Below are 11,553 nucleotides of genomic sequence, written 5' to 3'. Positions count from 1 at the left end.
GGATTAAAATTAAGACATTGATATCCTTGTTTTCACCTAATATAGGTATGTACCCAAAGATTAATGCTCAATACTTCTCCGTGTGAGAGGAGGCCTGTGCGAAGCAGTGGGACGATAAAAATGCTGTAACAACAACAAGGTACCCAAGTGAGTGCGATACTTAGACAAGTCTCAATCTAAAAAAAAATAATTCGATCTTATATATTTCTGCAATTACATAGATTAATCGTTTTGAAAAGACATCTTATACAATATCTTCAGAATTCAAATTCTTCAAACTGATACCTATATTTGTTCTACAGAGTTTGAGAAGTATTTGAGGTACAGATATATAGAACTATAAAAAATGTCGATCCCGTTTATATTGTGACTTTGTGCTAAGCACATCACTAGTAATAACATGTCAACGAGACGAGAATGGGTGTGTGCAGTTGCGCGATAAAATTAATTATTTATCCAGTCTTGTTTGCTAAATCTAAATAAGATTTCTTCTTTCATTACAGCTGACATTGGAGCATTGTTATTATAGATAAGTTGTTCAAAGATGGCTGTTGTTAAAACCCCAGTGCTGAAAGTGATATTGTGTGGCGAATACGGAGTTGGGAAAAGTTCAATTTTCCGTCGATTTATCAACAATACATTTGTTCCTAATTCAGACAGAAGGTCAACTTTAGGACTGGACCACTTTGAAAAACCGTATCAGCTTACAGACAAAACCGTCAAGGTAATTCTATCTTAATTTATACAGTGCTCAGGGACAATATGTTTGGACATCGCTCTGTTAATTTGAATACTCAATAAACAGGTTTTATTTCGTTTTAGTTGCAACTATGGGATACCGGAGGCATGGAACGAATTGCTTCTGTTACCTCAAGCTACTACAAGTTTGCTGAGGCAGCAATACTGGTGTTCTCTCTTGACAATGCATCCTCATTTCATGTCCTAAGTCAACATTTGTTGGACATTGTAACATATGCAGAGAATGCTAAAATATTTCTATGTGGAAACAAATCTGATTTGGAAGGCTCATCTCCGCAAGTGACTGATGCTGACATTGAAACTTTTTGGTAAATATTGTCTTTTCTTTTTCAAGTTTCTGATGTTCATAATGTGGTCTGAATTTTCAATAATTCTGTTTATTTGTTACAGTGAACAGTGTCACAATCTTATCAGCACCACATATAAAACTTCATGTAAAACTGGACAAGGCATTGAGGAGATGTTTACTGATATTGCAATTCAGCTAGTGGAATCAAATAGATCAAGAATTGAACTGCAAACCTTAGATCACAATAGTTTCAAGATATCAAACCCTGAACCTGTGGAGGAGCCATCATGTAGTTGTTGATTCATGTATTTGTTGCTTTAATTAACATAATTTGTATATTTTTAAGCTATTATGTGCATAATAAAATAGCTTTGATGAATAGAATAACTGAAAGTGAAAAACAAGCATTAGTATAAGTTCATTGAGGATGCCTAATTCTGCTAAGTCACTTAGTTTATTTTCTATGACTTTCTAAAAAGGACAACTCTTAACGTAATAAGCTTAGGAAAGCAACTTTTGTATTTACAATCTTTCTTCAGTACATATGTATAAATAATTAATAGAAGATGCTGTGCAACTTCTTAATTTGTTATGGTTGTTGATTTTATTTGTTGTGTTTATTTGTATCTCCAGTATTCAAATGGATGAAAGCTAAATGGCCTAACAGTATTATGTAGTTTAAGCCATTATATAGGTTGATTGATCATTCCGAGCCAAGAATCAAATTTTGAAATCTCAGTAGATGTATTTTTTTAGACTACACTTCATCCAGTGTTTATTTTTCTGTAGCGGTGTTTATTACCTTTGTGATTTGTTGAACTGTTCAGTTTAATGTACTTTTTATGTGGCAGTGTAGACATATGTTATAAAAATGTTATTGATGTTTCTTGCCATAAACATCTTCAGTGTTACAGTATAGATATGTGAACCAGATACCTTTTTGCCATATTTATCATTCCTTCTCTTTAAACTTTGGTTAACTTACGAGAATGTCATTCATTAATATTTATATAAGTACAGGAATTTTGGAATGTGATTAGCAAAACAGTTTGACACAGGAAATTGTACTTTATTAAACATAAACAAAAACTGCAGAAGTCTTGCTGCAGCTGCGTTTTACTGTAAGTTGATATTAAACACTGATTTAACAATATAACTATCAATGTTGTTTTTCTTTACATTCTATATTGAAGCTTACAATTCAATGATCTTGACACCCTTATATTGAGGGCAATTAAATAATTAGACATATATAAAGTAACAGTGAATCTAATCCTAAATTAAACAAATAATCATACTAATGATCATTATGCATTGCAGTGCATTGAGCAATATAGTATTATCAAGGTCTGAAGCTATGCAGTTCAAGCAACTAAATGAGGCAATTATTTCGATAAAATCATAATATTTAAAAATAAATGATAATACACTTATTTTTATACCACTTAGGTTTATTGCTGTTAATTGAGGTCAAAGAACAAGCTAAGTATTTTGTTTTTGACATAACCATTCTCTTATTGGTTAAGGTCAATTGCACTGTGTACAATTTTCGCTTATATAGCAGTCACATTTTTGACTCTACTCCTTGTTAGTTACAAATATATAAATTAATAAACCAACATTTCATTATAATCACCAGATCTTTTCCTTACATCGCGTCATAACAGCACCTACTACTATTAATTGGAATAACGTTACTATACAAAAATCAGGATGAAATTAATGTTGCGACCACTGAATGGTTTTGATATCTACTCCTTCTTGGACCATTTCCCAAAGTGGGCTCATTTCTCTTAGACGCTCTACGTGTTTGATTGTTTTTTCAGCTGTGTAATCTACTTCTTCAATTGTGGTGAATCTTCCCAATCCGAATCTGTGAAAACAATAAATTGATTCAGATTAATTTCTATATACATATAGGGTACATGTTATAGTTCTTATGAAAACATTTGAGAAAAAAAAACATGATGTGATTACCTTATAGAACTGTGTGCCAAATCTTCATCTGTTCCAATCGCTCTCAATACATATGATGGTTCTAACGACGCCGACGTACACGCTGAGCCACTTGATAACGCAATATCTTTGAGAGCCATCAATAAAGATTCGCCTGAAATTTGTAAGAACTTTAGATAACTTTATTTTTATGACCCCCTAACAACAAAGTGTTGTATAAACAGAGTCGTTAACAGATAATATTAATTGCTTTTTAATTGTCATAACAACATAAATATCTTATCTGTAATACCTTCAACATATGCAAAAGACAAATTTATACAGCCAGGGTATGTTTGAGTTGCATCGCCATTTCTTATAACATGAGTTAATTTTGAGTATATTTTGTCTAAGAATCTCTGTGACAATTTTTCCATCCATGCTTGGTCATATGCCATCTCACGTTTGGCTATTTCACATGCAGCACCTGTGTACAAACAAAATGTTGTTAATTAGACACTAAACAAATTCATGGTCAAATCAATAAGATACTTAAGTCATTTCCAAAGAACTTTGCCCTTTACTCTCATGATATGAGATCAATGTGCTCAATGCATAAAACGGTTTTAGCTGGCCTTTAATACTATTTTTGGAGATTTTGGTGTGATTTATGCCAGCATTGTTGACTGGACGAGATGTTTCAACTTTTGAATAGTAAGTAAAAAGTATTACCTAGTCCTACAACTAGAGGTGTAGGTACTGTCCCACTGCGCATTCCTCTCTCCTGTCCACCACCACTTTGAATTGGCTCAACTCTCACTCTAGGCCTGCGTCTGATGTATAATGCACCAACACCCTTTGGTCCATATATTTTGTGTCCAGATATTGACATCAAGTCAATATTCATTTGATTAACATCTATTGGGACCTTGCCCAATGCTTGGGCTGCATCAGTGTGAAAGTATACCTTTTTGCTCTTGCATAGTGCACCAATTTCAGCAACAGGTTGCATAACACCTTAAAATTAAAACAAGTTTGTTATAATTGATTTTTTATGTGCATCATACAGTGGATTGTTCAGCTGCAACAGTTCAGTAGCAAATTTTTATTTTAACATTTTAAAAATTTCTAATAATATAACTTTGAGCTCATGCCAAAAGCAATTCTATTTAAAGAAAAAAACATGATCTTATCCTAAGTAAATAACTATTAAAACAAAATGCTGAAATAATTACCTATTTCATTGTTAACAGTCATGATAGATACCAGGCTAGTTTCTGGTGTAAGTGCTTTCTCAAGTTCCTTCATATCTATGATACCATTTTCTTTTACAGGTAAATATGTTATCTTGAATCCTTCTCCTTCCAATGCCCTGCATGAGTCCAACACACATTTGTGTTCCTAGCAAAAAAAAAACAAGTAATGTTTACATATTGTTAAATATTTATAGTATGTTGATTAAATTCTTGATAAATTGAACTCCTTACAATTTGAGTAGTAACAACATGTTTCTTCCTTGGTGCATAGAATCGTGCCACTCCCTTCACGGATATGTTATTGGACTCTGTTGCTCCAGATGTGAATATAATTTCTTTTGGATCAGCTCCAATCAAGTCTGCCACTTGTTCTCTGCCCTTTTCAACTGCTGCCTCACTCTCCCATCCATATGCATGAGTGCGTGAGTGTGGGTTGCCATGGTAACTCACAAGATATGGTAACATAGCATCAAGGACTCTTGGATCCTGAAATGACACAAGGATAGTTAGTAACTGGTTAAATTACATGATTTATCAATTTAAATGGCATTGACTCACAATAGGTGTTGTGGCTTGAGCATCGAAGTATAATGGTCGCCCAAGGTCTTCATGTTTTACTGCGAATTTTCCAGAACCAGCTGAAATAACAATATTGTAATTTGAGGTTACAATTATTAACACAAATAAATTTTAATAACGAAAGATGTTAAATGTTCTGGAATTATTCAATGTTGTTACATGAACAAAATATATTATGCAAGGTATGGAATATACCTCGTCGGCATAGTTATACGATGGAAAAATCAACATAAATATTGTCAAATGCTGTTGTATACATTAGAGAAAAAATGCGCGTAATTCTAAACTGTAATGATCGTTTAGAGATCAAAGATCTACTTCAGATACTTAATGCAAAAAGTGCAATAATACGTATTTTTTCGTTGTTTTGTTTACTCACCATTATCGGATAATAGCCTTGGTCCATGTAAGAATATCAATATACTCGGGCTTTGGCTTTGATTTGTGCTTTTCAACAAAGTTTTTGTAAGCGCAGGTATAATATTCTTAGATATACGGAACATTTTGAAAATATATTGATCGATTTTTCAATATATTTCTGTTGCACCACTCGGAGTCAGAATCATATGACAGTTCCGTTTCGTTCCGAAAAGAGAATTTGACACTGACAAATTGTGGGATGTCAAATGATTATCAAGATTTTTTTTTACGTACCGCGTACCTATAATAATAAAGCCCCGCAGGGCATCTGAGGCGGATGACGGGAAGTAGCGACCCCGCGGGGCTATATATCCGAGTGCTCCAGGGAGAGTATACTGCCCCCCATCTCCGGCCTGCCGGAGTGAAGCATGACGGGGGATAGGTCTCCCGCCTCTTGGCTTGCCTTCATCGGCCGGTCAGAGTGGAGTCGCTAGAGCAAGGTTAGTCCTGCTCGGAGGGTAGGTGCCTCGTGGTAAGTGGCGAGTGGGCCGGTGATGCTGGACCCACAGGGAGCGCGTGATCTGCGTTTAAAGTCCGCCGAGGTATCCTCACCCTTCTCAGCCGCTCATGTACCTGTTGCCCTCTTGTTGCTTTTCAGTGACTGATTCCCGGGGGCCCAGTAAGTGAGTTGGCGAGTCTCCACCTGCCATTTTAACATGTATTTAATACATTGTCATCGGCAGGTGCCATAGTTCCCGTAGTTTTCCCATTCCTAGTCCACTAGCATCCCATCACAATAGCCCAAGTAGTTTTCATCCATAGTTAGCAATAGTTTAGCACAGAACCGGGGATTGTCCTTGGGTACATTTCTATAGCGTATACAGGGATAATCGTCGGTTTTGTGTCACCATTTCATTAAAGTTGTCTCAAAAGGGCTTCAGCGTGTTGGCTTCGGCCCCACGTTCGCCTCCCAAAAATCCGGGACTCTATAGTCCCGAGGTCTGGAAGAGACGTACATTTATAATAATAATAATAATAAGCCCCGCAGGGCATCTGAGGCGGATGACGGGGAGTAGCGACCCCGCGGGGCTATATATCCGAGTGCTCCAGGGAGAGTATACTGTCCCCCATCTCCGGCCTGCCGGAGTGAAGCATGACGGGGGATAGGTCTCCCGCCTCTTGGCTTGCCTTCATCGGCCGGTCAGAGTGGAGTCGCTAGAGCAGGGTTAACAGCCCACTCGGAGGGTAGGTGCCTCGTGGTAAGTGGCGAGTGGGCCGGTGATGCTGGACCCACAGGGAGCGCGTGATCTGCGTTTAAAGTCCGCCGAGGTATCCTCACCCTTCAGCCGCTCATGTACCTGTTGCCCCCTTGTTGCGATTTAGCGACTGATTCCCGGGGGCCCAGTAAGTGAGTTGGCGAGTCTCCACCTGCCATTTTTACGTGTATTTATTACATTGTTATCGGCAGGTGCCATAGTTCCCGTAGTTTCCCCATTCCTAGTCCACTAGCATCCCATCACAATAGCCCAAGTAGTTTTCATCCATAGTTAGCAATAGTTTAGCACAGAACCGGGGATTGTCCTTGGGTACATTTCTATAGTGTATACAGGGATAATCGTCGGTTTTGTGTCACCATTTCATTAAAGTTGTCTCAAAAGGGCTTCAGCGTGTTGGCTTCGGCCCCACGTTCGCCTCCCAAAAATCCGGGACCCTATAGTCCCGAGGTCTGGTAGAGAGAGACATACAAGATAATAATAATAATATTCATTTATTTGCTCAGAATGTAGGTATTTACAATAAGGTGTTTACAGAAAATGTTGAAGCATCCTAGTACATTCTACCATTTTGGCATGCAAACATTTGATATGATGCAATTCATCATTACACATGCTTAATGCTTATACAACTAAAAAGTGTCAGCTAGAAAGTCAGATACAGAGTAGTAGCATTTATTCAAGAGGAGTCTAGTTAGTTTTTTTTTGAAGATTGTTACTGGTTCTTGTTTAATACTATTTGGGATGTGGTTAAAAATAGCTGGTGTCATGCCAAAAGCACTTTTCCCAAACAAAGCAGTCTTATATCCTCCAGTGCGTAATAAATTTTGGTATTGAGATCGTAAATTTACGTCTCTGTGTCTGCTTTCCGATAAACTTAAAAATAGGCTTCTATTAACTTTAACAAAAAGAGCAATTTCAAAAATGTAAAGGCAAGGAAAGGTCAACAAATTATATTTTTTGAAAAATGGAACACAGCTGTCAGTAACTTTCAAACCAAAAATAGCTCGTATACATCGTTTTTGAGCTTTGAAGATACTTTCCTTTTCGGTACAATTGCCCCAAAATATTATACCAAATCTCAATTTAGAAACAACAAGACCATGGTATGCTAGTAATACTGTTTTGGTATTGACTTTTTTCTTAAGATTATAAAGTGCATATGCAGAAAGTCGTGGTGGCCTAGTGGGCAAAGAACCAACCTCTCGAGTATGAGGGCGCGGGTTCGATTCCAGGTCAGGCAAGTACCAATGCAACTTTTCTAAGTTTGTATGTACTTTCTAAGTATATCTTAGACACCAATGACTGTGTTTCGGATGGCACGTTAAACTGTAGGTCCCGGCTGTCATTGAACATCCTTGGCAGTCGTTACGGGTAGTCAGAAGCCAGTAAGTCTGACACCAGTCTAACCAAGGGGTATCGGGTTGCCCGGGTAACTGGGTTGAGGAGGTCAGATAGGCAGTCGCTTCTTGTAAAGCACTGGTACTCAGCTGAATCCGGTTAGACTGGAAGCCGACCCCAACATAGTTTGGGAAAAGGCTCGGAGGATGATGATAAAGTGCATATGCAGATGCGCTGAGTGTTTTACAGATTGCTTCAGCCTGCGGCTTCCACGTTAGGTGACTGTCAATTAAAATGCCTAGGAATTTTGTAAGCTCTACTCTCTCCACATTTTGGTTATTATAGTTGATGTTCAAATCATTGATGCGAAGTCTTTGGAAAAAATGCATTATCTTTGTTTTTTGTATGTTAATTTTTAGATTGTTGCTGTTTAGCCAGTTTATTATAACTTTTATCGCGCAGTTTATGTCATTTTCGTAATTTTCATGATTGTTACATTTTAGTAGTGCTGTGCTGTCATCCGCAAACAGCACCATGGGATGGTGGACTTGGCGTGGGAGATCATTGATATAAATAATAAATAATAAAGGCCCAAGGACGGTTCCTTGGGGCACACCGAATTTAATATCTCTGCTGGAAGACACGTATTTTTTTTCTAATTTAGATTTGACACATATTTTGCAGATTTCTGTCATCTGTTTGCGACCGGTTAAATATGTTTTTATCAGGTTCAGGATGTTACCTCGAATTCCATAAGCGTTGATATATAAAATTCTCTATGCATGTCTCTCTTTCTCAGAGGTAGGCTCGACAATTATTCTTTTTCAGTTGCTATTTTGGTATTCTTGTACATTTCTATGTGGATGTAGATGGTAGATAAGATGGGCCATTGTTCATTAATAAATTAATTAAGTATTATTCACCATCACAACTGCAACCTTGTAACAGAGAGATCAAATTTTTTTTTTGCCTTCTATCATTAACGTCATAAACGTCAATGTCAACAAGTATTTGACTGACTTCATTTTGTAAAATTGTATTTTATTTTCACAAAACATTGATTTTATAACAACAAAAGAAAGTCTTACAGCAAAGTGCATTTAAATAAAAGTAACATGGTTTACTTACACTTTCCTTCCAATCTGACAGAGGAAGAGTTAATGTTACAAGCTAAATATCAGAAGTTGAAAAAGAAAAAAAAAGCTTTACAAGCTTTGAAGGCACCTAAACAAGAACCTGAGAAGCCGATATTGCCCAAAAGACCAACTGAAGCGCGTGATGCTCGAGAAATTGCTCGAAAATTGATAAAGAGTGGAGCTATTCAAGCAATAAAGAGTCCTCCACCACAGCCACAAAACGCCACATTTAAGCGACCCAGAGCAGGTAAAATAAACAAGTGTTGTAGGTGTTAATAATTCTATATGATACCAAAATCAGAACCACCAAATTCAAAAACATTTCAGGCAGGGAGAGAAAACTCAGTGGATCTGCAAGTGCTGCAGGTGGGGTGGCCTCTTACCAACCATTCAGTGCTTCTCAAGAGCCACCACCTCCTGAAGAAAAGCAGGCTCCACGTGTTAAATATCTATATGACTCATTTGTCACAGCCAGGGAGAAGTAAGTAGAACCTTTTTGGCAATATTTTTTTTTAGGATTATCAAACTAAAAGTACTGACTTTTGCGAATTATTAGTACCCCATCCAACTTTGATATGATAGCAATAGCTAGATTTATATTCTTTCTTTCAGTCCAAGAGATGAGAAGTCCCCTCGTACACCTCTGCCGGTTGGTGCTGAAAGCCCAGCTCCGGCAGCCGGGGTAGGCAGAAGTTCAGTACTGCTTGTAGCGGGTGCCCGCATCTCGGAAGAAACTATAAGAAGGCGTCTGGCTACATATGAGCCTTTTTCATTTACACAAGAGCCTGATGATGAGAAGTGAGTAGGGTTTTTTATTGTATATGTTCATTCTTTAGTCTGAAGAGGGCCACACTTTGCCACACACTAACTGTAACTAGTATATGCTGCTAAACTTTGTTGTATGTTCCTATCTTCATTTAGAACCAGGTCACCAACCAGCCGCTAGGCTACCTTTAACATAATGGCTGCACCTAGGTGTGGCTTTAGTTACCTAGCTGTAACTGGCTAAATGTAGGTGTAGCCACACTTTGGACTTTACGACAACGGTAATGAGAGCTACTTTTATTGCAATTATTTTTACAATTTATATATTTTTTCCAGAGCTTTCTTGTCATTTGAAACACCAGAGATAGCAGCTCAAGCCCTCACATCGTTGGATGGCTTGGAAGATGGCTGGCGTATATCGGTCGCGCGAGGCAGGCCGCCGACACAGGCGCCTGGTTGGACCCCTTCGCCCTCGCCTCGCAACCCACCGCCGCCTAAGGACGCTAAGCGGACGCTCTTGACCTATGATGATATATTCGATTAAATGCAGCATAAACTGTTTTGGTATTGTTTTATTATCTGTCACCCTTTCTAGCAGTTATTGGGCACCCTGCTTTCAATAGTTATTTGTTATACAAGAGTGCAAAGTTGCTTTTTAACCGCGGGCTCAATTTTGATGACCGAGCAAGCGAAGGATTCTAAAATTAAAACACGAGCGTAGTGAGTGTTTCAATAATTAGAAGCTGAGCGATAGCTAGGGAATCAAAAGAGCCCAAGGTGAAAAATCTTTGCACTCGAGTGCAACACGTAACTTTTCATCCTACCTCATCAAGGAAATTTTTAAACTCAAAAAAAGAAAATGGCACGCACGTCACACATGGCTAATTAAAAAGATGTAGGTACCTGTTCAAATTTATTTGTGCAAAAACTCAGTTTAAAAATATAATGAGGTGTAAAATCGACTTCAAAACAATAAAAAATAATAATTTCATCCCACTTCATAGAGGAAATTACTAAATGCAAAAAAACTAAATGGCGTTCACATGTAAGTATCAAATTAAAAAGAAGTACCTATTAAAGTTTATTTATTTGAAAACTCAGTTTAAAAATGAAACGAACTTCAAAATCTATGTAAAAACAATAATAAAAATTACTTAATTAATTGAATAATTATTTTAAGCAGTATTTTATTTGTTTGAAAAGTCTTATCAAGATTGTCACAAATGGAGTATTGCACACGGTGTTCTAAATTCAAATCACTTTGCCGCTCTAGAGGATAAAAACGGCTTTTGCGCTCAGATATCAAAGGGTAAAACTACTCTTTCCGAGATGGTGGGATGAAAATTAAATTTATTTATAAACATAAAGTTAACAACAAACAACTAGCTAGCTTTCTAAAAATAGTTAGGTATTTGATTCCCTGCGCATTCGTGCGTGCAGATCTTTTAGAAAATCTTTAGATAGTTGTCCAAAGTTGGCGACGACAGGCGTTAAATGGCCAACTTCATAAATGTAACTTTATTTGTTTCTAGATTCTTTATTTCTATCTACTGTAAGTTCAAATGGAACAATGTTATACCTACATACAAATGCCTACGCAATTATTTTGTTATCAATGCAAAATAGGGACGCGCCACCTTCCCGCTTCCGCACTAGAGGTCAAGGTAGGGTACCTATATACTTACGGAATCTGGGCTAGTAGCAGGTATTCCCAGTCATAATGACCAAATTAAGTTAGAGACCCACCGAATACGTACTTACCTACATACACACGTGACATATTATTCTTAGGACACTATCTAGGAGCTACGTCGTTTTCCAAGACAAACCTGAATGCCAAATTCCATCAAAATCGGTTT

At 37.4% G+C, this 11,553-nt stretch overlaps 3 protein-coding genes across 4 annotated transcripts; 2 read left to right on the top strand and 1 right to left on the bottom strand.

Moving 5' to 3' along the window:
• Positions 1 to 342: 342 nt before the first annotated feature.
• On the top strand, positions 343 to 2,204 carry LOC124646301 (ras-related protein Rab-30). 2 transcript variants are annotated; one of them, XM_047186422.1, is made up of 4 exons: positions 343 to 421; positions 504 to 724; positions 823 to 1,067; positions 1,150 to 2,204. In XM_047186422.1, exons 2-4 carry the CDS (start codon positions 545 to 547, stop codon positions 1,346 to 1,348), a joined length of 624 nt encoding a protein of 207 aa, XP_047042378.1. In that variant the 5' UTR covers positions 343 to 421; positions 504 to 544; the 3' UTR covers positions 1,349 to 2,204. The 2 variants fall into 2 exon arrangements, with proteins under 2 accessions (XP_047042378.1, XP_047042377.1); XM_047186421.1 differs by lacking the exon at positions 343 to 421 and having other exon boundaries at positions 441 to 724.
• On the bottom strand, positions 2,102 to 5,417 carry LOC124646300 (cysteine desulfurase, mitochondrial). Its single transcript, XM_047186420.1, has 8 exons — positions 5,198 to 5,417; positions 4,798 to 4,877; positions 4,471 to 4,725; positions 4,219 to 4,384; positions 3,716 to 4,000; positions 3,297 to 3,470; positions 3,026 to 3,158; positions 2,102 to 2,921 (listed from the first exon to the last, which is right to left on the bottom strand). The coding sequence occupies exons 1-8, from the start codon at positions 5,319 to 5,321 to the stop codon at positions 2,768 to 2,770; spliced, it is 1,371 nt and encodes a 456-aa protein (XP_047042376.1). The 5' UTR covers positions 5,322 to 5,417; the 3' UTR covers positions 2,102 to 2,767.
• A 3,381-nt stretch (positions 5,418 to 8,798) lies between these two features.
• LOC124645934 (negative elongation factor E) lies at positions 8,799 to 10,255 on the top strand. Its single transcript, XM_047185913.1, has 4 exons — positions 8,799 to 9,176; positions 9,257 to 9,410; positions 9,542 to 9,727; positions 10,031 to 10,255. Exons 1-4 carry the CDS (start codon positions 8,909 to 8,911, stop codon positions 10,236 to 10,238), a joined length of 816 nt encoding a protein of 271 aa, XP_047041869.1. The 5' UTR covers positions 8,799 to 8,908; the 3' UTR covers positions 10,239 to 10,255.
• Positions 10,256 to 11,553: the final 1,298 nt, after the last annotated feature.

Source organism: Helicoverpa zea, chromosome 3 (genome assembly GCF_022581195.2).
Source record: "Helicoverpa zea isolate HzStark_Cry1AcR chromosome 3, ilHelZeax1.1, whole genome shotgun sequence".
In the NCBI taxonomy this organism is placed as follows: domain Eukaryota; kingdom Metazoa; phylum Arthropoda; class Insecta; order Lepidoptera; family Noctuidae; genus Helicoverpa; species Helicoverpa zea.
This window is presented reverse-complemented; position numbering and strand designations above follow the sequence as displayed.

Coding starts and splice junctions, on each gene's coding strand:
- LOC124646301 (XM_047186422.1), top strand. CDS start 545: ATGGCTGTTGTTAAAACCCCAGTGCTGAAAGTGATATTGTGTGGCGAA. Junction 725..822: donor TTACAGACAAAACCGTCAAG/GTAATTCTATCT, acceptor ATTTCGTTTTAG/TTGCAACTATGGGATACCGG. Junction 1,068..1,149: donor GCTGACATTGAAACTTTTTG/GTAAATATTGTC, acceptor TATTTGTTACAG/TGAACAGTGTCACAATCTTA.
- LOC124646300 (XM_047186420.1), bottom strand. CDS start 5,321: ATGTTCCGTATATCTAAGAATATTATACCTGCGCTTACAAAAACTTTG. Junction 4,878..5,197: donor AAGGCTATTATCCGATAATG/GTGAGTAAACAA, acceptor TTGTTATTTCAG/CTGGTTCTGGAAAATTCGCA. Junction 4,385..4,470: donor ATGTTGTTACTACTCAAATT/GTAAGGAGTTCA, acceptor TTTTTTTGCTAG/GAACACAAATGTGTGTTGGA.
- LOC124645934 (XM_047185913.1), top strand. CDS start 8,909: ATGGTTTACTTACACTTTCCTTCCAATCTGACAGAGGAAGAGTTAATG. Junction 9,177..9,256: donor ATTTAAGCGACCCAGAGCAG/GTAAAATAAACA, acceptor AAAACATTTCAG/GCAGGGAGAGAAAACTCAGT. Junction 9,411..9,541: donor TTTGTCACAGCCAGGGAGAA/GTAAGTAGAACC, acceptor TCTTTCTTTCAG/TCCAAGAGATGAGAAGTCCC.